This window comes from Podarcis liolepis (genome assembly GCF_965112155.1).
Source record: "Podarcis liolepis genome assembly, chromosome: 6".
NCBI lineage: Eukaryota > Metazoa > Chordata > Lepidosauria > Squamata > Lacertidae > Podarcis > Podarcis liolepis.
Window position 1 is genome coordinate 13,841,417 of NC_139559.1, and position 27,725 is coordinate 13,869,141.

A 27,725-nucleotide genomic window follows, 5' to 3' on the forward strand; every position below is an offset into this window, starting at 1 on the left:
CTGGGAGTGGCGGGGTGGGAGCATGGATGCGCATCAGGAGGGGAGGTGGCCTGAGCATGCGAAAAGTGCATGGCCTTCGCTAAGCGTCCAGAATTGGGGGAGCGGCTTCTCTCCCCCGGCGATTTCCTACACACAGACAGCCGTCCGCTGCAGCCCGGGATCTCCGACGGCTCTCCTTTGGGCTGCGCCAAACGAACCGGGCGGCGGCCGGATTGTTCTGGGGAGACCCGGAGAGCTCTGCGGGGATTTGTCGCGTTCTCTCCGGGGATTTTCCTCCTCCTCCTCCTTCTGCAGGCGTGGTTTCCCGGACGCCGCTTGAAAAATAACCGGCCGGCAGCAGGCGAGCTGCAACCGCAGTAGGAGCAGATCTGGGCGCCGCCCAGCAGCGCGGAGGGTCGTCCAAAGACGGCCCAAAGTCCGTGCAAGTTGGTGGCTCAGGCAGAAGCGGCGTGTTTGGACTCGGAGAGGGAAAAGTTGGGCCGAGATTTTCCTGCTTGCCCCACAAGCACGGCCTTGGGGTGCGAGTCTACCTCGCAGGGCTGTTTGGAGGATGAAATTAAATTCTTGCAAGCCACCCTGAGCTGCTGAAGGAGGGTGCAGAGCTGAAATAGCACCCTATTTACAGGGGGGAAAGGCATGGCTTTGGTGGGTAGCATGTTTGGTTTTTTTAGCCTGCTGTCGCTTAGTGGAGGAGCACATGCAGAAAGTCTCTGTTTTCTCTAGGCAGGGCTCAGAAAGATTCCTGGGTGAAACTTGAAACCCAGATGAAGCAATGATCTCACTGTGTAAGGTAACTTTATAGAAAGCTGATGTTCTGAGTCAGACCATTGGGCCATCAGGGTTGCCTGCACTGGCTGGCAGCAGCTCTCCAGGGGTTCAGACTGAGGTCTCTCCCAACCCTGGCTGGAAATGTCAGAGTGAATATGACCTGGGGCCTGCATGTTCTGCCTCTGAGCCAGGGCCCCTGTGTTTGGATATGGGAAACACACTCCATGGACAGAGGCCTACTGGATTGGGAGTGGGAGTGGGGGCAGTGTGTCCTCCACCCCAGTTGAGGGCAGCAGACCAGAGGCTCACGCCTCCTGCAGAGAGCCAGGGCAGGGGGGTCAGGAGGAAATGCCAGGGGGCTGCCACTGCCCTCCCCGCTCCAGCATCTCCTTCCCAAGATGGCCACCTCACTTTGCCCAAGGGCTTTTTGCTGCGGCAACCCACATGTCCGGATTCACTTGGTGTGGTGATCCCATTGATTATTTTTGTTCCACAAGGGGGGGGGGCTCAGCTTTGGGCTTGGTGGATTTTAACTGCCAAGGTAGCTAAGTACCTTGATTTGAGACATCCAAGCATATTACGGCTGAGCATATTACAGTGATCTTGGCTCGACTTCGCTGGCTGTCCATTACCGTAGTTTCTGGACCCAATTTAAAGTGCTGGTTTTGACCTATAAAGCCTTAAAGGGCTCAGGACTGCCTCTCCCCATATAAACCCCATATGACTCTGCTTTCATCCTCTGAGGCCCTTCTATGTGTGCCTCCTCCATATGAAGTCTGGAGGGTGGCAACACGAGAAAGGGCCTTCTCTGTAGTGGCTCCCTCTTTGTGGAATTCTCTCTCGAGGGAAATTTGCCTGGTGCCTTCATGATATATATATTTTGGCGCCAGGTGAAAATGTTCCTCTTCGACTAGGCCTTGGGCTGATCAATATTCTACAGCCTTTTAAATGCATTTTTTGGGAAGGAGGGTGGGTATTGTTTTGCTGTTTTGTCTTACTTATTTACTTGTTTTTATCCCGTATTTTATTCTGTGAACTTCCCTGAGATCTTATGATGAAGGGCAGTATATAAATCTAATAAAGGAACCAACAAAAATAAATAAATTTACTTAGCACTTATGAGCACCTTGTGGCAAACCATTACCAGATCTCCATCAGAGGCCAGTTCCCAAGAGTTAAAATGCAAGGCTTCGGCCTTTCCAATGCTCAGTTGCAAGTGTCATTAGAATACTTGTAAGAGGTATTAATCATACCAGTGAAGGATCAAAAACAGTAATTATTTTGGGTTTACTTATCAAGCCTCTTTCACAATCCACTCGTAGCTTGCAGCCTACAGCTCTGGTTCTCAGAGGGTGTGGCAGGAGAGGATTCACCGACGGTCAAAGACACATCTAAACATTTCAGTATAGCACAGTAGATTATAGCATCTAAATTATTATTTGCGGATATGCAACCAGAAACAGTATGCATGCGTCTCTTTGATAGTATTGGCTGCTCTCCTACAGATCCCTATGGGATATTGTTGTGAACAGCGAAGATCAGGAAGGATGTGTTGATGAGGAGAGGTTTGTCTTTGGTCTCAAATTAGACCGAATATAAATGGGATTACCTTTGCAAAAGCAAGCTCACGCCTCTCCTTGAGTTTGTATGCATACTTAAGGAACATATGCAAGAGACTCCTTTATAATTATATTTGGGGAGTGATTCATATTCCTATGGAGCTGCGTCATTTTATGTTTTCTGGATGTCCCAGGATCATCTTATAAAGTAGTTGTGCTCTGTTATAAATCAAGCACTGCTAGGTGTTGTTTCGTTTTCGTTTTCGAGTCCTGTCAATAAAAAAATTTCGGTTTGGTGTGAGCAAATGTTTATTCCGAAAGTGTGACTCAGAGAAAAAGGTTTTGAGAACCACTGACTTGCAGGTTGGAAAATGCTGGCTTACGGGAAGGGGCAGCCTCCCCTATGAAGCGCAGTATGGAGCAGCAGAAACATTAATAAGTTCAGAAATAGAGGCGTACTTTTCAGAGAGACGGCATTGGAACCTCTGCTCCAGACTCCAGTGTGCTTGTGGGGCGATGGGGGACAGGATTATTTCCCCCCTTTCAACACACCCTTATGGCAAGGGTGGGGCTTTCTAAATCAGCTTGCGTGTTTTGTGAGTGTATCTAAAGGGCTCTCACGTGAAAGGGGGAGCGAGCTTGTTTTCTCCTGCCGCAGATAATGGCCTCCAAACCAAATGGCTTCAAGTTACAAGAAAGGAGATTCTGACTAAACATCAGGAAGAACTCTTCCTCGGAGGTTTTGAAGCAGAGGTTGGACGGCCATCTGTCATGGATGCCTTTAGCTGAGATTCCTGAATTGCCGGGGGTTGGACTAGATGACCCTTAGGTCCCTTCCAACTCTACGATTCTGTGGGAGAAGGAGTCCCTCCAGATTGAGTCTTGTGAGTTATAAGGAGTGGCGGGGGAGCTGCAACGAAGTGGTGCAGTGTGAAAAAATGTCACCTTGAGGATGCCAGCCAGCCAGCAATGCCCTTTTTCAGAATACACTCTAGAGAATGAGCTTCCTGTGGGTTTATACTAAAACTGAATTCTAGTGTCTGCAGATCCCTTCCTTTTATTCGCGTTTGCAAGTACAGTGGTACCTCGGGTTAAGTACGTAATTCGTTCCGGAGGTCCGTTCTTAACCTGAAACTGTTCTTAACATGAAGTACCACTTTAGCTAATGGGGCCTCCTGCTGCTGCTGCGCCGCCGGAGCACGATTTCTGTTCTCATCCTGAAGCAAAGTTCTTAACCCGAGGTAATATTTCTGGGTTAGCAGAGTCTGTAACCTGAAGCGTATGTAACCTGAAGTGTATGTAACCTGAGGTACCACTGTACAGTGGTGTTTCGGGTTACAAACACTTTGGGTTTCAAACTCTGCTAACCCGGAAGTAGTACCTCGGGTTGAGAACTTTACCTCAGGATGAGAACAGAAATCGCAAGCAGTGGCAGCAGGAGGCCCCATTAGTGAAAGCACACCTCAGGTTAAGAACGGTTTCGGGTTAAGAACGGACCTCCAGAATGAATTAAGTTCGTAACCTGAGGTACCACTGTACTGTGGTTCTTTTTAAGTGTGTTTTTTCTGTGGTAATTTTGCAACAAGGACCAGAAAGCATGTCAAGGCCCACTTTAAGCTGCCCATCAAGAGCTGCTGTGGTCACCTGAGTGCTCTGAAGAAATGTCAGCCTTGTGGCCATCACATGATCGCCTGGGAGGAATCTTAAGGTCATTTGGCGTGGATGAGTCATGCGATTGCCAAGCGAGAGAGGAGGCTGAACAAAGCCTGGTTGATTTGCTGATTAGATTGTTGCTCCAGGTTCAGACCCCCCAACTCACAAACTAGGCTCACACAAAGAATATTTAGTAGATAGGTAGCCGTGTTGGTCTGCCATAGTCAAAATAAAAAAATTCCTTCCAGTAGCACCTTAAAGACCAACTAAGTTAGTTCTTGGTATGAGCTTTCGTGTGCATGCACACTTCTTCAGATACACTGAAACAGAAGTTGCAGAAATAAACAGAAATAGAAGGATCTGGCAACTTCTGTTTCAGTGTATCTGAAGAAGTGTGCATGCACACGAAAGCTCATACCAAGAACTAACTTAGTTGGTCTTTAAGGTGCTACTGGAAGGAATTTTTTTATTTTGACAAAGAATATTGGGAGCTGTAGTTTTTTTTAAAGGGTGCTGTGAATTGTTGCTCTGTGAGAGGCAATCTACAGTTCTCAGGATTTAGGGGAGGCCATGTTTACGCAGCCTCTTAGCCCATCTTACCTTGCGAGGTGGTTGTTTATGATAAGAGCGAGGGGCAATATATGTTGCCTTGATTTTCTCTGTAGGATATTTTCAGAAGAGAGAGTTTTTCAGCTTTTTCTCTCCAGGCATAGGTTAATTCACTTGCTTTCCCCCCTTGCAAACAGAACCTACCCTCGTCCTTATGAATATCTGGACACCTCAAAACTGCCCAAGAGCTGGGACTGGAGGAATATAAAAGGAGTCAACTATGTGAGTGCCACACGCAACCAGCACATCCCACAGTACTGCGGATCCTGCTGGGCTCATGGCAGCACCAGCGCTTTAGCAGGTACGGAGGTGTAAGCTATTATTGCTTCGTAGGACTTGCTTCTCTGTCATTCTTGGCTCATATCCCCATGACTGGTCAACAGATAATTTGTTTGGCATTAGACCATTGCTTCTTGGGATCTGTCCTGTTGGTGGGAGTACATAAAGAACAAAGGAGATTCCCGTTATTGGCTCACACCATTTGCCCATCGAGTCCAGTATCCCTGGCTCTGACAGAGGGGGAAGCCATGGTAGAGCACTCTTTTTTGCAATATTACTTACCTACATTGGTTGAAAAGTCAACTTTGGGGTCAAAGTGTAACTTAAACAGTCACATAGAATTGTAGAGTTTGAAGGGACCGTGAGGGTCATCTAGCCGAACCCCTTGCAATGGAGGAGATTCCGACTAAACATCAGGATGAACTCTGTGACAGTAAGGGCTGTTCAGTAGTGGAACAGACTCCCACGAGAGGTGGTGGACTGGAGGTTCTTACGCAGAGGTTGGATGGCTGACCCTCATGGATGGTTTAGCTGAGATTCCTGCATTGCAGGGGGGTTAGACTAGAGGACCCCTGGGGTCCCTTCCAACTGTGCATTCTGTGAATCTTTTCCCCAACCTGGGGCTCAAACCCACAACCCTGAGATTAAGAGTCTCATGCTTTGCCAACTGAGCTATCCAAGAGTTTGCATTGCTTTATTGTAATGCTGTATTGTTTTTAACACTTGATTGGAAGCCGCCCAGAGTGGCTGGGGAATTTATTCTAAATTTATTCTAAATTATTATTTGTTGCTTGTTTAATCCCAGCCTCCCCTTCCCTTTCTCTCCTGTGTTCAGGTTTAGATTGTAATCTGCCTGGGGCAGCGGCCTGCCGCCTTGTAATCTGTTTTGTGATGTGCACATTGATGGCACTATACAAAAACATAAACTGTGTTAGGATTAGGTCTCCCAGTTTTCTTTTTAAAAAATTACTTTAGCAGCAAGCCTATGGAGGGATAGGTTCTGAACGGAGTCTGAGCAGCAGTGGCGGAGGTCTATTCTCCCCCAGCCCCACTGTTTCCCTGAGCTTTCGCCCACCTGAAGCTGCTTTTTAACCTGCTAGACATTTAACCTCTTCCTTTCTGTGATTCAATCCTAAAGCCCACCTCTTGAATACTTCAAAGTTAAACTATTAAGAGAGCCAATGAGGGATTCCTCCCACGTATTATGTGGTCTGTGACATGGAATGGCGAATTATGTGTTTCTATTTGTTTTCCAGATCGCATCAATATCAAGAGGAAAGGCATTTGGCCTTCTGCCTATCTCTCGGTCCAGAATGTGATTGACTGTGCTGACGCTGGCGGCTGCAGTGGAGGGGATGACTTGCAGGTCTGGAGTTATGCTCATGAGCACGGCATCCCCGACGAGACCTGCAACAACTACCAAGCTAAAGACCAAGGTGTGTGAGATCCTTCCTGCGTGAACATGGCTGTAAAAGAGGGAAAACAACAGTATTCTTTTTACAGCAGCCTTGCTAAATAAGTCCAGACTTTACTAGCCTGCCACCCACTGCAGTCCAAAGTGGAAAACTAGAGCCCTTGCCCTTGAAAACAGGATTTTTTTATATCCCTTCCCTCCACTTTGCTGGTTTTTAAAGGTAATGTGTGCCTTAAATGTGATTTTTACATTTATTTATTTTGGTTGTTAAATATTCCAGAGTGACTTGAGTTACTAGGAAAGTAGGATAGAAAAAGATGCAAATAACTAAATAACTAGGCTGCACCAGCTCTCCTGCAGCAAAATTTCATCTCGTACTTTTAGCTGTAAGATCCCTGATATCAAATGTAGGTGCTTGTTTTTGCAGACTGTGATACGTTTAACCAGTGTGGAACATGTGATACTTTTGGAAAATGTCATATGATAAAGAACTACACCCGCTGGAAAGTTGCTGATCATGGTACTGTTAGCGGACGGGAAAAAATGATGGCAGAAATCTATGCAAGTGGTCCTATCAGGTAAAGCACTACAAGGTTGCATACTAAGCATGGCCCGTGGTCAAGGATGATGGGAGTTGTAGTTCATCAACAAATGGAGGGCTACAGATTACCCCGCCTCTGTTCCTTGGGTGGTATGGATGGTATTATTCTTTAAAAAACAAAAACCAGTGAAACAGCCTTGCAATACTGTAAAGCAAATTGGTTGGCAATTTATTCTTTGTTTTAGCTCACACAAGGTGCCAGCCCAAATAAGTCTGTTTGCAAAGCATAAAAACACAACTCAAAGCAAAACTGGAGAAGTTATATGGCAACAGAACAAAGTAATTTAAAAACACAGACCAGTTTTACTTTCATTTCTTTAATGAAGTAAAAATGGCAGTATAGATTCTAGCAGGTGCTGCGGAAAACCCCCCTATACTTTCTAAAATAGCTCTCTTAATTGAAGTTAGGCCTAAATTAGGGAAGCAAAACTGCCTGAAATAAAACTGTTTTTAAAAATCTACTTAAGAATTTGCTTAGGAGCCATCTAAGCCTCCCACCCATGGCGGGAAGGAATTTCTGTACAGTGGTACCTCGGGTTACATACGCTTCAGGTTACAGACTCTGCTAACCCAGAAATAGTACCTTGGGTTAAGAACTTTGCTTCAGGATGAGAACAGAAATTGTGCTCTGGCGGCGCGGCAGCAGCGGGAGACCCCATTAGCTAAAGTGGTGCTTTAGGTTAAGAACAGTTTCAGGTTAAGAACGGACCTCCGGAATGAATTAAGTACATAACCAGAGGTACCACGGTAGTATGAAAATAATGTAATTCAGCCCCCCAACTGGGTGCCCTCTAGATGTTTTGGTTTATAATTCCTTTCACCCCACTGGCTGGATGAAAGTTGCCATCCAAAACACCTGGATGGTATTGAGGTTGGAGAAGGCTGATGTAATAAGCAAAAGTGATGTTTCTTTAGTGACCTGGTGTGGTTGAACCTCCTATTCCAGTATACTATGGATGTATTCCCATGTTCAGAATAGCTTCCAAAATTACAATTTAATGCTTGGAAGAATCTTACTAAATGAGTAAGACTTCAGTCAGTCCTGTTCGTATTTACCTGGGAGTAGGCCCCATTGAACTTTGTGGGACTTGCATCTGAACAGACATTACACACCGTGTTGTAAGCTTCACTCTGTTTAACGTGGCCCATTAAATGCGTTTAATGTGTGCCTTTTGGCAGATTTCTATTTACGAGCTAACTCGGTTTTTGCAGTTGCAATTAGACCAGCAACAACTTCCCCATGTCTTCTTTGTGACTGCTCTTTTAAAAACCAAATGTTTTCTCTTAAACTGCAATGACCTCTAGTCTGTCTGAAAGTCTCTAGCAGATCCTGACGCCGCCTTTTGAGAGTCTCTTCCCCATGATGTTAGCAAGGCCCATTGAACTCAATAGGATTGACACTGGAGTATATATGTATAGGATTGTACTGTTTATCCTATGAAAGCGCCAATTTGTCTCACGCCTGACGCCCAAACCAGTCTTTGCTCAGACCGTGCACCATTTTGCTTAACATTTCCCTGGAAGCCAGATTGTTTATTTTAAAAAACCAGACTGAAAACCGTTGACCCTTGCCAGGTTTTTACCCAAAGTGGCTATTCAAAAGCTGTTGGTTTGCATTAGCATTTTTAATTGGATGTAATTTAATTTATACAGCTGTGGGATCATGGCCAGCCCGAAGCTGCACAATTACACTGGAGGACTTTATGCTGAATATCGTCTGCTGCCGTCTATAAACCATGTCGTTTCTGTTGCTGGCTGGGGTGTCGAGAACGGAACCGAGTATTGGGTTGTCCGGAACTCTTGGGGCGAGCCATGGGTAAGCAGGAGATGAAGACCGCAAGCAACATCTCTCCACAAAGAGAGGTTGGAGAGTCCTACGGACAGGGCCTTCTCAGTGGTGGCTACCCTGATGCAGTGAGGTGTAAACTGTGAAGGATGTCTTTGATCCCCTAAGTCAAGGATGGGAAACCTTGTGCCTAGGAGCCAAATGAAACCTTTCTGTCTGGCCCTCAGAATGGTCCCTAGGCCTCCCAAGCCACACCCCCTCTTCCTCAGGGCACACCCTTCACCAGCCCTGCTTTGTGCTCTCCCTGGGTACTCTTGCCTGGCTCAAATCCCTGGGATAGCTCGGTTAATAAATCATGAGAATTTAAACCCCAGGGTTGTGGGTTCAAATTTGACATTGAGCAAAAAGATTCCTACATTGCAGGGGGTTGGGACTAGATTACCCTTGTGGGTCCCTTCCTACTCCACATTTCTGTGAAATGTGCGCTCGAACTCTGACAATGCTTCTTGCTTGCTTGGAGGGTAGAGGGAAGCAGGCGTGGAAACGAGCCTCCTGCTACACGAAAGCAAAATTTACATTCATTGCTCCGCCCACTTTTGCATCTAGCCACGCCCACCAGTGGTTCATGGCCCTTGAAAGGTTTGCTAGAGAGAAATGTGGCCCTTGGCCGAAAAAACAACAACATTCCCTGTCCTAAGTAATAAAGAGTAAGAATGTGGGGGGATGTTGGACAGAGCAAGTCTCTCACCTTCCATTATACAGTGGTGCCTCGCAAGACGAAAAGAATCCGTTCTGTGATTCTCTTCGTCTAGCGGTTTTTTCGTCTTGCGAAGCAAGCCCATTGACGGATTAGCGCTATTAGCGGCTTTTAGCGGCTTATCGGATCAGCTGATAAGCGGCTTAGCGGCTTAGAAAAAGGGGGGGGAAGGGGGAAAAAACCACAGGAACTCGCAAGACATTTTCGTCTTGCGAAGCAAGCCCATAGGAGATTTGTTTTGCGAAGCACCTCCAAAACGGAAAACTCTTTCATCTAGCGAGTTTTCCGTCTTGCGAGGCATTCGTCTTGTGGGGCACCACTGTATATTGCAGTTGTGGCACCTCCGAGGCTCTGTGCCCAGTGTAACCGAACCACTCGTGTTCCCCTAAATCAGAGGTTTTCAACCTTTTTGGGTCCACGGCTCCCTTGACCAACTAGTCTTTCTATGGCACTCCTGTGGAGCTCAGGAGCCGAGTTCTGTCACCCCTTGCCTACAGAGCTGGCAGTCTCTCTACCCTTTTTTGAACACCCTTGAGTCTTTCTTCAGCCTCCTCTCCCCTCTCCTTGGGAGTCCTCTGGGCAGCCACTGCCGCCACCCCTGGTCTCTTAAGCTGCTCCAAAGATAGGTGTCTCCTCACATTGCCCCACAGGGGCCTGAGAAGCACCAGCCCCATTAAGGCCAGCCCCAGAGGTACCATTTGCCTGGGGAGCTCAGAGCTGCAACAAACAGCTATGCAAGCCTTTGGGAGGCAGAGATGTAAGAGGGCATCAGAGGAGGGCAGGAAGGAAGAGTGACAGAGGCCAGGGTTGCCCACACACCCCTGACCATCATTCAAGTAGACCTTCTCTACTTAAGAGATGCTGGGGATTGAATCTGGCACCTTTTGGATGCAAAGCAGATACTTTGCCAATGAGTAGTCAGTCAAAATAGATTCTTCTGATTTTTAAAAGTTGATGAGGACAATAGCTTGGATTCCTTCTGTTCTGCTCATGGATCAGGGATTTCCTGCCTTGCCACTTCCAAGCTGCAACGCCTTCTACACCCTGTATCTACAGCTGAGCATGGGGAGATGCTCTGGACTGATATACAGGAAAACTGGGAAATCCCCCTCCCATTTTGCATAAGAACTGCTTTTGTTTTCACACGGGGCACTACTGGATTCAAGCTGATTATTGCAATAATCTCTCCAGCGAGGATACAGCCAGTGTTCTCCTGAGCTCTGGAGCAGGAAATAGGGTGTGGTTTGCAGGAGTGTATGCCCAAGTTAGCAATAACCAATACCCAACCAACCAGATCAATGTGTTTTGTGGCTGGAGATGGCAGGGGCCCGTGATCCAGAGACCTGTGATTTCTGCTGCTTGTTAAGATCCCTTCTTCTACATGCACATGATAGATCTGGAAAGACAATCTGTTTCTGCCCATGCAGTTACCTGTAGGTGTTTCTGACATGTGTTGTGCAATGAGCATTTTCAGGGCAGCACCGTAAGGTGAAAAGTTGGCTGAACATGAAGTTGTCCTGATACACCTGTGCACTGATGCAAATTTCATCTCTTTCCAGGGCGAGAAGGGCTGGCTTAGAATCGTAACAAGCGCATATAAAGGGGGAAAAGGAGCGTCCTACAACCTTGGCGTTGAAGAACAATGTGCTTACGGAGACCCAATTCTTCCTTAACTCTGCTGGAGGAGGATCTGGAAACACCTGGTCAGAAGGCAAGGACTGTCCCAGCCCACTGCTTCGCAAAGGGATGAGTTAATACTCTGCAGCAGCCATTAATCATGGAACGGTGAACCTTTATTCTTTCTTGAACTAAACCTTTCTCTTAAAAGAATTCAATGTTGTTTATGAAATGACCCAAAGAATGACATGCACTGATTGCACTGAGAGAAGCAAAGCAAACAGCTTTTATTACTTTTGCATACGGAAATTAGTTAATTTTTATCGTCATTATTTTATAGCTTTCTGGGGAGGGAGGGAGTTTTTTGTTTTTGAAAAAAATGTTAATATTGGGGAGCAGAGCTCTTAAATAACTTGAAATTAAATTCTGTATGAAATTATGCAGGTTGTAAATTTCTCACTGTACAGGCATAGTGAAGAGGATAAGATGATTTGAATCAGAAAAGCTTGGGAACCTGAGGGCTTCCTTGCTTTCTATAGGGCTAAGCTTTCTTGCTGAAAGTCTTCAGGAGCTGTTCAGTAACAATGATGGTATTACAGAACCAGCTGTTACGTGACAAGCTATTGATGGTCCTCCTTTCACTCTTGCCCCAAAGTGGGCAACCTGTTCTCTTCCAATAGGTTGTTGGGGCTGCACCCCCCTCCCAAATAATCCCAGATCATTCGAGCTGATGGAAATTATGGTCTCACATCCTTGGTCAAGCACAGGGTTTTTGCACTCATCCATCATCCATCTACAAGCTGGTAAGCATTAAGGAGCAGAAGTTTCCTAGTGCTTCCTAGCAGTATCAGCTCATATTTTGAACACATGGCATTATTCTTGTTATTACTGCACACTGACCTATCTCCTCGCCCCTGGAGCTGGGTGCGGCTTTTAAGGCTGCTTAGTGCACGGTCACAGCTGCTTATCTTGCCTTCTGCAGTCTCCATTCTCTTTCTCATAAGCTGCAGATCAGATCAGAATCCACTAGTTGACTATGGAGGGTTGTGCTAAAACTAGCAGCAGCAGCAGCAGCAGCAGCAGTAGACCAGCACTCCTTGTGAGATTACAGCTGAGCATTGCCTCCACCCCATCGTCCTGTTCCCCTAGGCTTCTGGCACCCACTGTTTCAAGTAAGGGTAAAACAGCGGCTGCAAGCTATTTCTGCACAAGCTCCCCAGGGTGTCAGGGGAAGGCAGGCTCAGCAACGCCACCAGCCAATCACAGCCTGTTTTTGCTCCATATTGGGATCGGCACAAACAAGGGTTGCCAAGTACCTTGTAAGCTAGAATTCACAGCTAATGCAGGCCGAGTTTGGTGGCTCATAAGCTAAACAGCCTTGAGCTTTGGGTATTCAGATCCCTTCTGGATTGTAGCACACAACCTGTGAGGGAGATTTTGTCTAGTTCAGTAGCTAAGTTTCCATGATTACACTTTGCACAGTATTTCTATTTAAAATATTCCTTAACCACCCTTCATCGAAAGATTCCAGGGCAGTGCACAGAAGTGTGAATGAAATTGATTTATATGCAACATATCAGTACAATACCATTTAAAACCAACAAGCAAAACCCACAAAACTTTAGAAAGATAATGCATTTCGAAAAGGCATCTACCATGTCCGTGACCGTAATACCTTTAAAGAAACTCACACATTATTTAATAAAAAATGAATTTAATAAAAAATATAACTTAACCTACTTTGTGTCGTTTTCCCTCTTACAGGTACAAGAAAAAATAGTGCTGTTTTGATTTTGATGCACTCAGATAACTTTAACAAGACCTATTTTTACACAGTAATGAAACTTATCGGTTAAGGTTGAGATTTCCCCTCCAATAAGGCCAGTGATTCTTCACCAGGATCTGGCGATAGTATGTAAACACTGTGACGCACAAGTAAGCTCTGCCAAGATTGTGTATCATTTATAGATGAAGAAAGGGCTTTACAAGGGTCTTCGGGAATGCAGTAGGAACCAGCAATACTGCAGCTACCTGGCAACTAAGTGGCTGAACACTACCATGAGTTTCAGGACGAGATGCACACAAAGACATTTATAACTTGGGGAAGACAAGTAATTTTGTCAATCATCCGATGCAGATGTTTACAGCAGGGGTGGGGAACCTGTGGCCCTTCAGATCTGGACTCCAACTCCCATCAGCCCCAGCCAGCAAGGCCAATGGTAACAGATGATGGGATTTTTAGTCCAGCATCCTCTGGCAGTCAGCAGGTTCCCCACCCCTCATTTATCTGATTGTCAAGGATCAAACTGTGTGTGAGAGGTATTCACACACTACCCTTCTAGGAACAACTATCACTTGTGCATAAGGTGTGGGAAGGAATCATTCTCTGTTGGGAATTATTAACAGGATTTAGCCCTATATGCTGCAAGACATCAACCACACATTGGAAGAATGCATCCCCCCCCCCCCCGGGAACTAAGGCTAGGAGCACTAGTGCTAGCTTTCCCCTGACATACATTCAATTCTGCTACACAAACAACACAGGTCCTATACTTGGAGTCGCAAGCAACTGTACTCTGTCCTTCCTGATGCTCCAAGGTTTGGGGGCTGGGAAACCAATTAATTTCGGCTAAACTCTGTCCTAGTTTCAACATTTTGGAAGCCCAGCAGTGTGAAACTCCTGGTCCACCTAAAACAGCAACCAACAAACTGCTCTTTCTCCCAGTTCTTTGATGCAATTTGCATTAGGTCGCTCTGCAGTTCATCCACAGCAACTGTAACTGGGTGTCTCTGCTGGTTCAGTTGACCATGATGAAGTTTGATTTACAGTGAGCTTTAAAGAAAACAGATGAAAAAAGACACGATGACCTGCATGGCTCATTTTTTTTATCAATTCACAGAAAACAGATACTGATTCATTCATTTATACGCCAATCTCTCCATGCAAAACAGCCCTTCAGTCCCCATCCACAAACACTCAGCATCTTCTATCCATTCAATACACTGATAAAGCAGGAGGTTCTCGTGTGTTACCAAAACTTAAGCCACAAAACATTACTTGGGCTTTAGGATGCCATGAGGCACTTGGGCGATCAAGTTCCTCAATGCTGATTGCTAGCCCATCTATGGGTTTGCATTATAGCAGGCTACAGAAGCTTAAATTTCTGCTGGCCAGTGACATTTGTTCTACACTGGTGAGCAGGCCAAGGCCCTGGAAAGGCAGATCACTGCAACACTCATGAGGAGCTTTGTTCAGAAATCCTCAGCTGAATCAACTTGTTAGCTCTGGTGAGGGCTGAATAAACTGAATGGAAACTCAAAAGCATGGGAAACAATTTACCTATGAACTCCGTGACGGGGTCATGCTCGCCTTCGGTCTTAATTGTTCCTGCAATGCTGTCGTTCTCCAGGATCGGAAGAAAAAGCTGCACAAAGTCAGAGGTATACGGAGGAGCAATGACATCCAGCACCTGGGGAGATAATCGAGATAGCAGAAGGCTGTGGCTTACACTGTTTTAACGAGTAGAAATAGACATAGTGGTTGATGCACTGTCTCCCAATCTCAGAGAGTAGTTTGTCATTTAACAGAAACTTTTAAACATGCTTCTGCAGATGATGACATCCACCTACGGACACAGAGTTGCACGCAGCGTAGTGCTGACTAATGTGTCTTCTTGTTGCAACAGGACTTCTCCCCCTCTCCACCAATCTGTTCTGGGGTTCCCCCAACCTCCCGTGGAAGATTTTGGGTAGGGTGCAGGGCGTCTGCCGGGGCGGGGGGTGGGAATGCACATAGTGCAATGATGTCTCCTTGCTAGTTGGATCCCATCCACACCATACAATATAGCAGTTGATGTTTCAGGAAAGGTAGAGATAAGCAAAACGAGGACAGCATTATTCCTTCAGTTTCTGGCAACCGTGCCTTCTACCCAACACAGCAAGAAGTAACTGTCCCATCAGCACAAGGATTTACCCTTGTGCAACAGGACCTCCAATCTCCCCCCACATCAAAAACAAAAAACAGCCCCCCCCCCAGGGTTGGTGGAAAACCCAGAACAGATTTAGTGGGCAGGTGAAGGAGAAGAAGAAGAGTTTGGATTTGATATCCCGCCTTTCATCCCCTTCAGGAGTCTCAAAGCGGCTAACATTCTCCTTTCCCTTCCTCCCCCACAACAAACACTCTGTGAGGTGAGTGGGGCTGAGAAACTTCAAAGAAGTGTGACTAGCCCAAGGTCACCCAGCTGCTGCATGTGGAGGAGCGGAGACGCGAACCTGGTTCCCCAGATTATGAGACTACCGCTCTTAACCACTACACCACACTGGCTCTCAGAAGAATGTTCCATTGTACAAGTGTAAATCTTTGAACTGATAGGACAGTTGCTTCGTGTTATACTGGACAGAAGCCCATAAGTCTAGCAACAATCAATAGATTCCAAATCATTTCTGTATGTTTAAGTTCTATTTGTCCCTTCTACAATATCAGAACAAAACTGTCCTGAGAGCCATGTGATATTCGAAGCCTTGCTCCAAGTGCCTTGCCTTCAGAGGTTACTTGGGTGGTGACCACCAACAGCCTTTTCTGTGATGGCACTCTGGCTATATTCCCTTCTCAGAAATATAAGTTTGGCTACATTATCATTTAGGAGCTTTCCTGGCCTTTTAGTGGATGACTTGACTATAAGCACGGATCTTTTGTTTTTACTTGGTTGAAAGGCTTATTAAGGACAAAGGTGGGACACCCATGTTGCAAATAAAATAGCCAAAAGGCCACAACATAGTCTTAAGGCTCCCATTTTAATGAGCAAGTGCAAACTAATCTGCATAGACACAGCTTTGCAGGTTCCACGTAGTCACTGACCTCCGTCACAAAGTATCTGATCAGGGAAATGTCTGTGTCCAGCTTCTCGAGACACTTCCGTATGTAGCCAACCACTGGAAGGACGTATCCTCGACTGAGCAAGTGAACCATCCTGTCCAGAAGGGTTTTTTTAAGTTCCAGCTGGAAGGACAAACAAGGCAGGACGTTTATCTTTGAAACTCAGCCTAAGTAAACTCTTAAGACAATGTAACTGAGGGATGTGTTCATTCTCTAGCAAAGATTCCAAGCTGCATTAACCATAGGCATTAACCATTTAAAGAAGACAAGACCTGCCTTGCTGAATGAGAAGAAGGGCTGCTTCTGATTCACACAGAGTAGCCTCTGAATGAGGATGTAGGGAAGCTTCCTTTGGCAGCCATGAGTTCCAACAGCAGGCCTGTGCCTGGAATGGAACCCCCACATCCAACCCTCTCGATCTTGCTCTGGAGAAGGAAAGGGTTGCTGACCGCCCTAAGCAATGCCCCATTTTGTTCTACCAGGTTGTCATTTCTGAGAGTTCTGCCTTTGCTGCTCCTCCTGCCCTGAGCTGCTTTTTCAGATGTCTCTGGAGAGTTTGCAAGCGGCAACAAATCGCTTCCTATGTCCCAAACATCTGGTTCTCTGAGGCAGCGTCCCGCTGAACACTGAGGTTACATTCAGCTCTCGTAACTAATGGCAGTTTGCTCAATCTATCTTCCCGGTATCTGTTCCCCTTCTGAAACCCAGGATCACCACTAAACTGCAAGGATGAATTCCACGAATAAGCGTTTTGTGAAATACTACTTTTTGCCCGCCCACTGACTTGCCAGTCAATGCCAGCTCAAGGTCTAAATCTATTATGCCAACAAAGTTATGTAAACTTTTATAGCCTTGGGTGAAGAAGTTACGCAACTCTTGATTTTTGGCACAACGGACAATTGGCAAGGATATCGGCCGAGATGGGAGGTAATACTGAAAAGCCCTTACTCATGCTGCATCTGCCTAGTTCTTGCCAGCTGAACCCGCGTACAGGAGAATGTAGAAGAACAAACTCTCTCTTTTCTTTGATGGGATTATATCCTCCCATCAGTGAGAATATGGAGATGTAACTTTCATTTCTTAGTACAAGGATGGGGAAAGCAGTCTCCAGCTATTGCTGGACTCAAAACTTCCCTAAGCCCTAGGCAGTATTGTCTGATCAGAGATGACTGGAATAGGATTTGGCAACAGATCATTTGGAAGAGGAATGCTGCAGGGTTCTCCCATACTCTGATTTGTTCAGTGTCTCTTAAATAAAAGCAGAATTCTGCCCAGCAACTACAAGGCACAGTTATTTCCCACAAAAATCCTTCACTCTCTTTTCTGCAGATGCCTGCTAAATTCTGCAGAAGAGAAGAATCCCCAAGATCAGGGGCCAACACGACAGTGTTGCCTACGATACAAAAGTGGCATAAAGATTTGCAGCCCCTGAACACCCGCCCACCAGCAACTTCACAAAACAACAGCTCCCAGGATTGCTTGGGCAACCTGCTTCAGTTCTGTAGGCACAGAAGTGAGGAGAAAAAAGGCCTGAGCAAAATCTAAACCCCTGAATTTCCATCACCTGTTCCATAACATCGAGCTGAGAGTGCTCTGTCTCAAAGAGTTTGACCAGAAGCTGCAGGACCAGAGGATGAAGGAGTTGATGGCATGTACTGATCTGCAAACCAGAAGGCAAACATGTAAGGTCCTCTAGACTCCTATTAAGACACACATTCTGGATAGCTCAGTTGGTTAGAGCGTGGTACTGATAACGCCAAGGTTGCAGGTTTGACCCCCGTATGGGACAGCTGCATATTCCTGCATGGTTGTGGGGCTGGACTCGATGATCCTCAGGGTTCCTTCCATCTCTACAATTCTATTATTATAAGAAAACATATTAACGTACATCACAGCCCCTCATTCCAGAGTTCCAAGCTTCACCAACCCAGATGGATCACCTGCAAAAAATTTCACCTTCTAGCAAATACCCAACTTGGAATTCTTAAACACAGAGTCTGGGTCTACATACACACAGCAGAAAGAGGTGGCCTAATAGGCTCTGCCACTTCAGCCTGAACACAGGGCACCTCACTTTCAAAGCTCCCCCCCACACAAAGGACTAAACTAGGATGAGAGAGGAAGAGTCTAGGCCAGATTTTTTAAAAACACACTGGGTTTTTTGATTTTTGTTTAAACGGCAATGTTAAAAAATGTGATCCTACCTGTCGTGGTCTGATATGCTATCCATCCTAACACCTCAAATTGCTGCAGGTGCAGACAAGACAGTAGTCAGTTCAGAACCGTTACCAGCTAGTGGCTGACTGAAGGGGTAAATGCAAGCCACATTTCTAAGCCATTTCTAAAATACAGTACATGCTTCCATGATTGCTCATGGACAAGGGGTAGAAAAAATCTGGGCGCAGGGGATGGAAAAGGATGTGAACTGTTTGCTTAAAAGGATGCCTCTTTTCTGCTGACAGGGCTTTGCAACTGATCTTTCTACTACAGTACTACAGTCATACCTTGGAAGTTGAACAGCTTAGTTCCCAAACGTTTTGGCTCCTGAACACCGCAAACCCGGAAGTGACTGTTCCGGTTTCCGAACTATTTTTGGAAGCCAAATGTCTGACGGGGCTTCAGCAGCTTCTGATTGGCTGCAGGACCTTCCTGCAGCCAATCAGAAGCAGCACTTTGGTTTTCGAACGTTTTGGAAGTCAAACGGACTTCTGGAACGGATTCCGTTCGACTTCCAAGGTACAACTGTATTATTATTAGCCAATCACTTTAATGATTATGTCTATTGTTTTCTATCTGTTATTATTTTATCACCAGCCTGGTATTTTATGATATGGTGGTCTAGAAATACCACGATAGATAAATTAAAATAAATGCATGGGCCTTAACCTCCACACAGAGCTTTCAACCTTGCCACTTCTGACAATCTTAGCCAGGGCTATGCAGTTATCCCACAATTCTGGGCAAGTGAAGAATTTGATACTGGATCAAATGCTCAGCATCCCCCAAATACCAGCTTTCACTTAAGAACAAACTGAAGCTTCTATCCTCATGGTTGGAAAAATGGGGCACCTGAACACATACGCATGCAAAGCCTGGTGAACTTGCAACAACCAGAGGGGATGTGAGTGCGATTTCCAGTGGTTAAGAGCTGGAGCTTTAACGCCCTGCAAAACTCTTTGCCCCTTCCCCCCAGGACCAGCAGAAGTAAATCACACAAAACACATTATTTGTCATGTCGAATTAAATGTAGTGTGCATGCGCACAGACACACATACAGCCCTGACCTTACCTCATCCAACAGCGCCAAGTGCACTGGAGTATGATCAGTCTGAAGCTGGAAATAGCGGGGCTCTGACACTGTCCAGTCAACCCATTTCAGAACCCCCATTGCTACTACTGGAAACCTAAAAGATATAGGGAAGCCATGCTAAATATTATTTAATGATTTATGTATTTACAGTATGCACTCCTATTTTAAAAAATTCAAGGTGGTATGCAACATGAGAGAGTAAACTCAGTAAAACAAGAAAACATCAATTAATACTGATTGGTTTCAAAAAGAAAATTCATCTTGCAGAGGCCCATCTGTCCCGAACATGCTACAGCTGAATGCTTCAACCTGTTGTCCATTGGAAGCTTCCAGATCTGAATGTCCGCTAGGACAACACCATTTCTCTTTTGCTGTTGCAGTCTTTCCAGTCTGACATTGCCTCATGTGACCCTGAGCTGTCGGCCCAATCTGGAAAATGCCTAAGCTGCAGAACAATACTGACCTCCACACAGGAAGGGGTGCTTGTTGTTTCTTCTGTGGATTAATGTTGGAAAAACAGATCCTAACCTTTTAAGGAAACTGATTTGCTTTAAACAAGGGTACTGAAAGCCTCTCCCCATGACACAGAAGCCTAGCTCAGCACTGAGCGGTATATTATGAACTAATACAATAATAAAATGATAATGATATTATTAATACTAATAGGTGGTATTCAACTCTTGCATTCAAACAGGGAAAGAATCTCCACTTGCAAAACAGGACTTTGCCCCACACCTTCTCTAAATTTGTTCCAAAGGGTTGGGGGAACTCCTAGAACAAACTTTGGGTTTATGTTACACAGGGTGGAGGAGCAGAGCAGGGAAGAATGTTCTGTTGTACAAAGAGAAATTCACTCACAGAACAAGAGACTCACTGCTCTGTTGGATTCCACTTAATAATAAACAAAGAAACAACAGGCAAGGATCAAGGTCCAAAGAGTTAGCAGCCCATGGAAATAACCTTCATCCTAAGGTTATCAACAGTTGCAGTGAACATATGCGTTTCATTTGTATTTCAATATTATTGTAAGCTGTCCAGAAATGTTATTAGCCGGCATATAAACAATATATGGCATATAAATATCTGTACCAAGGAAAAGCACAAAACTGAAGTGTTTCCACTTTAATGCCGGCTTTACTCTCAAGCAAATTAGTCAAAATCTTCTTCCAAGATTTACCTGATGCACTGGTAGAGGGTACTCAGTTCTGCTACGAGTTCGGAGGCGCCTTTATTTTCATTGCAACAAAGATTGTGAACAGTTTCAATCGCTTTTGTGGTGGACTTGAGTTCATCTTTATTTATGCTCACTCTCTTGTTCTAAAAGTGTGATAAAATGTGATATGGGAGACAAGAAGAGTCATGAGTGGCCCATGGTACAGATTGCATTTTCATCAGCCTTCCTGAAGAGTCAATGTTTTTGACTCTGCATGCCTTTCACTTTCCACAAACAAGATAATATCATTAAGTAACGTGCAGAGGAATTTCCAATCTGATGCCATGAAGCTATGCAAGGACAATTTATTGATCAAAGTGGAAGATGACCCATTTATATCCTAAGGGAAGGAGCCATGAAGGCATGCAATAGCTGCTGGGTCAACAGGTTCATCTGATAGCATAAAACTGAGATGGCTGAAGCTATCAGCTGGCTACTGTCTTTTATCCTCAGTCCCCCTACCCCAAACCTGTAATATAAGGATGCCAATAGAAACTCACCTGGCAGGCTTGTTGTATACTGAGGTACTGTACAAAAAGCACTTTGAGCATTTTTTAAGATGCTCTGTAAAAGAAACTCAAGTTGTTGTTGTTTTTAAGCTGGTTATAAGTTATCACTTCTGGCAAGACAGGAGTCAAGCTTACAGCTTTATTCTAAATTACGATGAAACATAACACAAGCACACCCTTTATCCTGCTTTAATGCACCAGTTTACTCCTACAGCAATAGAACAGCACTCAACTGAGCTTACCTTTTTCCATGTTTCCACAACGCTAGCTGCATATGCCAAAATATGAATATATTTGTGTTTATGGTCCTGATTGATCTTGGCACCTGGCTTAAACAGCGATAGCATGAAGAGATCCAGGAAAGCAGGAACTCTGATCTGAGAGACAGTAATACAGGACATCTATATGAGCCAGAGTGGTGTAATGGTTAAGAGTTTCGGACTAGGACCTGGGACACCAGGATTCAAATCCCTACTCAGCCACGAATCTCACAGGGTGACCTTGGCCCAGCCACTGCCCCTCAGCTTAACCTACCTCACAGGGTTGTTGTGGGGATTAAATGAGGAAAGGGGATAAGCATGTGGGCCACCTGTGAGCTCCCTGGAGAAAAATAGCATATAAATGCAACATGGTTGTGATAAATTGATAAACAATAAAAAACATGACAAGAGGCGGCTCATGCAAAACCATGATTTTAAGAGTCACCAAATGCAGAATCTGTATCATGATCATGTTTCTAGTAAAGTGGATTTTGTAGACAAGGTCTAGTAAGAGTCCTAATGCCGTAATCAAAATGCCATTTCAATTCAAAATACCAAGAGAGTTGATTTTACCCAAATCACATAGTACCCCCAAACCACTGAAAAGCCTGGTCAATGGGATGGCCTAGAGCAGGGGGCGCAAACTTGTGGCCCTCCAAGACGTTGTTGGACTCGCGCTCCCATCAGCTGCAGCCCAGATGGCCAACGAACTGGGATCATGGGAGTTGTACTTCAGCACCAACTAGAGGGCCACAAATTTCCCTATCCTTGGCCTAGATAATAGACTGCAAACACACTTGTTTTTATTTTTGTCCTCGTTATCCAAGGCACGCTGTGTTACAGTACCAAGGATGAGGAAAGTAAACATATCAACATCTTTTTGGAGTCGGGGAAAGCTCATAGAGCAGTTTACAACTGAAAGTCATGAATCCCTTGTCTCAGTCACAACTCTGAAGGTAATCTTATGCAAGCCACTGCCTCTCAGCCTCTTGACTAGTATATAGCCTACCTTAATATGGCTGTAGAAGGGGCTGCAATGAGACAGTGTATGTGAAGCATTGTGGACTTTGAATAACTTTCTAAATACGCTAGCAATTATTACTAAGGGATAGTTCTCTTTTCCATACATTCATAGTGTCTGTGCAATTGTTAGCAACTCAGGTGAAAAACAGCAAAGGTTAGAGAGAAAGGAGGTAAGCCAAGATGCAAAGGCGCCTTATGAGATACTTAAAAGCACGTTAATTCACAAGAAGAGGCTATAACTGTGCAGTGAAGGAGTGGGAGCAATGAGGTGTTTTACACAATTTACACAGTCCTTGAAAGCATAGCAGGAAAAAAAGCTTCTTCAAAAGATGCTACTGATACTTACCAGCTCTACCGGAGGAGGATCCATGCTCGAAAACATTTTGTGCAAGACTGTGATGTCTGCTGGGTTCAACGCTCCTTTCGATAACATGGCACCAAGCGCTTGGCAGGCTCGAGGGTACGAGGCAGCCGTTCCCAGAGCTAAAGTGATCTGACTAGCATCGTGGCCTCTTGAGAAGGTCAAAACAAGAACAAGAGAGAATTTTAGGTGATCTGTAGACTAAGAGGTCCTAGATTGCCAACAGGAGCAGACAATACTAAATGAATTCCAAGGGCGCTGAGCAGGTTAAAAATGACCCAAAAGAACCCCATGATCAAGATACGCAGAGCAGCATCCTTCAGATTGGGTTTGGGCTTATCATCAAATACACCAGAGTTACTTATCATCTAGCCCATTGCTGCATGGCATTATTAAGTTTACTTATACAGTGGTACCTCGGTTTAAGAACAGCCCTGTTTAAGAACTATTCGGTATAAGAACTCCGCAAAACCAGAAGTAGTGTTCCAGTTAGTAAACTTTACCTCGGTCTACGAACAGAAGCTGAATGGTGGAAGGGCACCAGCGGCGGGAAGCCTCATTAGGGAAAGCGTGCCTCGATTTAAAGAAAGTTTTGGTTTAAGAACAGACTTCCGGAATAGACTAAGATTGTAAACCGAGGTACCACTGTACTATAACGATTGTTTCCATTATTAATACATAGTTCACACACTTGTATCCCTATCCTGCCTTTTCCTAAGCCCCAGATCTGCTTAACCCCAGCAACTAACTGAAAACACAAGCTAAACAATCTTACAAAATGTTTGAAAGACGTTCGGGCAGCAATGACCCCTCTAGGAGTAGGGAGTTGCACAGCTGTGCGTCAGTTATTAAGAATGCCTTCCTTTATGCCCTCATAATTCAAACACGAATAGAAAGGTCCTCCTTTGCCTATCTTAAGACACTGCTGCAGGACACTGTGGAGTCTTTCAGTTCAGAAATACTTGCTGATTTGTGCATGAAATACAGCTGTAAGTTCTCCTATTCCCAGGAGTCAGAAGGCTTTGTGTACTCCCAATGATGCACCTAAGGCAGAAGGGTTGCTCTGGGAAAAACCACAAAAACCTGTATGCCAGGTATTCTGCCAGCTCTATGTTCTCACGCCATACTTTAGTTTCAACTAACTTCCTAAAATGAACTGCGCAAGTGGGTTGGATCAGGTTTCCTTTTTCGCCAAGCTTACATCTAAATTGGGAGAGCACAGGGCAAGCAGAGCCACAGATAAATTCAGAAAAAGAGCTTTAAATGCAGCAAGATCTTACTTCTCGTGAGCAAACCTCTGAACCTCTTGAGCAATCCTGCGTACAGCAGAGCCACCTTGCTCTTCTTGAGATAATATGGACATTATCGCTTGGGCAAAGAGATACGTGTGTTCACCATGGCACACCATTTTCTGCAAATACACCGAGACACAGATGAGCAGCTGCTCTAGGAACGACCGGCCCTTGCAAAAGGTAGTAATAAGAGTATCTTCTGATTTATGGAAGCAGAGGCAACAAAAAAGTGGTCTGGCATGCTTAGCTGAGATAGGAATAGGAGAGAATCTTCTCTGTATTATTCCAATTTTAGTGCAGCCGGAGCAAGCACAATAGCAGAGAAGCTAGGAGGACATCAAATTATTCTGGAATACAGAAGTCATTTTCTGTAGTCAGCAGGGAATTGGAGTCTGGCCGTGCAACTTTGGCATATTGGGAAAGGGCCCATGTCTCAGTAGAATTTGTGGAGGGCTCCTCACATCCTCCCCAAATCAGGGACCTTCGGGACATCAGATGCATCATAAAAAACAAGAATTAGAGTAGGAAAGAGACTTACAGCAAACTCAGGTAAATTCTTCTCCAGGTTTTCTTCCCCACCATCTAGGATAGTAGCCAGAGAAGTACGCAGTACTCGAGAAAACACTTCCAACTGCTGGCATGCTGTTGAAACGCTGGTTATCTCCCCTTGGTACCCAGCGTCAGAGATAAGCTGTAACAAAAGCATCAGCAGCTGAGTCAACTGCAGCACTTGCAGGCCAAAGTGAAGTTCACGCTCAGAAGAACCTCTCATGCATGCATTTCGGCAGATACCATTACATTTTCACTGAGCTGAAGCTGAAACAAAACTGTGATCTACTTGAGATTCCTGTATTGCAGGGGGTTGGACTAGATGACTCTCAGGATCTCTTCCAACTATACGATTCTATGATTTTGGGGCCTGTGGACATATTTGCAAACTGGAGAGACTTTCATGCCCACATCGTCATCTCCTGCACCCAAGCATGGACTGCAACCTAAGTCACACCCCATATAAATTTTAAGCACTATTCTACATGTGTAACAGTCATAGAGAATCCTGGGAACTATAGTTGTTAACTGTGCTGATCTCACAGAGGTACAATTCCCAGCATCCTTAACGAACTACAGCTCCCAGGATTCTCGCATGATTTTCAAAGTGGTAAATAGTGCATTAAATGTATGGTGATGATGGGACCTTAGTTTGCTGACTGCAACAGAATGCTTCTTTCAAGCCAGATGGGTGGGGTATAAATAAATTATTATTATTATTAATTATCATTATTATTAATGCTTGCAGCATGGCTTCAGGAAAGCTCACCGTGACAACCTTGGATCCATCTTTGTTGACCACAAAATGTGCCAATAAAAATGAAAAAGAGTGCTAATGTGCTAGCACCTCTGATTTACAGAGGAAACAAGCCCTAACTGGTATCTTAATATTCAGCACACACCACATGCCATTTTCATCTAAAGCAGAGGAGGCTGGTCCTTTAGGGCAAGTGGGCCACCAACCTCATTTGCCCTCACTTGCCTGCCTCCTTCCTTACAACCAGCCCTAGTGGATGGCACTGCCTGTCAGCCTTTTTCTCCTCCTTAGCAATGCCCTTGTAGAACTCAAAAGAGAGGAAGATGGAGGCAAAAGTAGAATTAGTTGGCTCCACCTACTGTTGGCCTCCCTACTTTCCACCCTACTGTTCCTAATGAGCACTACCCTGCACTGATATGAAGGAGCACTTTATGTCCGCTGTGCATTTTTGCTGACAGTTTAGCCAGCAAATGGCTCTGCTTCACTCTCTTCCTGCCCCTCTTGCTCATAACATGGTTTTCCAATTGACTGAATCAGATTATTAATTACCTTGACAGTAAAGTTCAGCATGAGACAGTCTGGATGAGCTTCGGCCAGTTTGTAGAACAGATCCCGCCATGTAGTGTGCGCTATCATTTGCTCAAGCCATGCTGGCGTCTGCCAGGGGGGAAAACAACAGAGCAACAGAATGACACAGTCCTAGAGGCTGAGAAAAATCAACCTGAGGCTGCAAAACAGCTTTAGAATTTCCTAAAGAAAAAGCAGTGCTGTCCAGGGGGAAAGGTTGCATTTGCACCTTGGAGCTCGAATGCCTAGTCAACCACAACTTTGCTATCAGTTACCTACAAAGCAGCCAGAAAATGTGTGTGGCGTGTGAAAGACAACTTGCATGGTGTGGTTTTTTTACTGAGATTAACTGGCATTGCACAGAACAGCTCCCAAGGTCTGTGAACCCATGGCAGAAAACAAGACTTGTGTGTGTAGTCAAATGTAAGCTAGTACAAAAATCCCAGGTTGGAAAAAGTAATGGATGAAGCAGCTCTAGGTAGAGTTAAGTATGTAATTATTCTGTTCTGCAGCACAGTGAGACAAGGCAAGCAAGAAAACAAAAAGGAGAATAGGCTCTGGTGCTCATTTTTGAACTTGCCTGCAGAGGTTCAACATAAATGTGGGTGTGGGGGTGTATGTTATTGTTTTGTTTTGTTTTTACAGGGGTATCTCGGGTTATAAACTTAATTTGTTCCGGAGGTCCGCTCTTAACCCGAAACCATTCTTAACCTGAGGCGTGTTTTCACTAATGGGGCCTCCCGCTGCCACCACCGGTGCACGATTTCCGTTCTCATCCTGGGGCAAAGTTTGCAACCTGGAGAAACTACTTCCGGGTTAGCGGAGTTTGTAACCCGAAGTGTTTGTAACCCAAGGTACCACTGTATTATGTATTTTGTGTTTTTATCTTGTATTTTTTATGCTGTGAACCGCCCTGAGATCTATGAATGAAGGGAGGTATACAACTTTAATAAGTAATAATAATAATATTGATGATAATAATAAATTTTGTTTTACCATTTTTTCAAGGTGGTTCTTTAAGTTGTTCAGATTTTAAGAATGCAGTGTCTCTTAAATTTAAAGGACTTACATGCTTCTAAGCTCCCAAAAGAATGTTTTACTCCGAAACATGCATATGCCTCTGGGAAGCATGAGCACGAAAACACTATCTCACTCGTGATCTATATCTACTGATTTACAGAGGATATACTGTACTTTTCCGTGTATAAGACGCCCCCATGTATAAGATGCCCTCTATTTTTTGGGACTAAAATATAAGAAAATGGGGGGAGATGGCACGAAGTTGTTGAGCTTCTTTGGGGAAGGATTCCCCAGAATTGTCGAGCCTTTTTTAGGGAGGAATGCCGAAAATCACTTACCCACACGTGTCGCAAAAGCCACCTCTCGTCTGTCCCATCGCCGGCAAAAGCTGCCAATCACCCACCCAACTGCCACAGAATTGGCCAATCAACACCACCCATTGACGCAGCAGCAAATAACACGCACCATAGCCGCTGACAGCAACCAATCAAACGTCCACCCAATGCACTACCCATGTGTAAGACGACCCCCACTTTTTAGCATTATTTTTACAGGGGAAAAACTAGTCTTATACACGGAAAAGTACGGTACTCGTTTGAGCTGACTATAGCCAGAAATGCCTTTGAGAAGGATATCATACTTGGCAGCATTAAGTTATGTGAATTACCTCTCCTTCCTCTGTGAAAATTGAATCTGCTTTCCGAGGATCAAAGTGCTTAATCAGCAAGCTTTTCAGGTGGTTTTCCACTGTCTCCTGGACTTGAATGGGCTCAACACCTGCAATGAGAGAGATCCCTGTGTATGAATCTATGTCTGTCAAACAGAAATTCCTTCATGCTTCCTGTGACTAAACCTCGTGACAAGGGAGCCCATACAGTACACCCTCTCTCTACCAAACTTAACCAGGTGGCAATTACAGTCAGAAGATGTTAATTTTACAGTACT

At 45.0% G+C, this 27,725-nt stretch overlaps 2 protein-coding genes and 1 pseudogene across 3 annotated transcripts in view; 1 reads left to right on the forward strand and 2 right to left on the reverse strand.

The window, feature by feature from the left end:
- LOC310708809 (cathepsin Z-like) lies at window positions 1-12,778 on the forward strand (annotated as a pseudogene). Its single transcript, XR_014530087.1, has 6 exons — window positions 1-415; window positions 4,727-4,890; window positions 6,125-6,304; window positions 6,710-6,860; window positions 8,537-8,699; window positions 10,986-12,778. The product of XR_014530087.1 is annotated as a cathepsin Z-like (transcript).
- The window catches only part of EDN3 (endothelin 3), a 527,748-nt gene that overhangs the window by 231,445 nt on the left and 268,578 nt on the right, over window positions 1-27,725 (reverse strand). The gene's annotated exons all lie outside the window — the stretch shown is intronic.
- NELFCD (negative elongation factor complex member C/D) overlaps window positions 12,738-27,725 on the reverse strand; it is a 17,046-nt gene continuing 2,058 nt past the window's right edge. The window contains exons 4-15 of the mRNA XM_083507472.1: window positions 27,448-27,557; window positions 25,743-25,850; window positions 24,426-24,578; window positions 23,876-24,006; window positions 22,581-22,746; window positions 21,194-21,328; window positions 20,407-20,546; window positions 19,209-19,323; window positions 17,484-17,579; window positions 15,902-16,042; window positions 14,384-14,513; window positions 12,738-13,876 (exon numbers count right to left, since the gene is read on the reverse strand). Coding sequence (XP_083363598.1) covers window positions 13,842-13,876; window positions 14,384-14,513; window positions 15,902-16,042; window positions 17,484-17,579; window positions 19,209-19,323; window positions 20,407-20,546; window positions 21,194-21,328; window positions 22,581-22,746; window positions 23,876-24,006; window positions 24,426-24,578; window positions 25,743-25,850; window positions 27,448-27,557 — 1,460 coding nt within the window. The 3' untranslated portion in view covers window positions 12,738-13,841. The remainder of the gene's footprint in view (window positions 13,877-14,383; window positions 14,514-15,901; window positions 16,043-17,483; window positions 17,580-19,208; window positions 19,324-20,406; window positions 20,547-21,193; window positions 21,329-22,580; window positions 22,747-23,875; window positions 24,007-24,425; window positions 24,579-25,742; window positions 25,851-27,447; window positions 27,558-27,725) is intronic.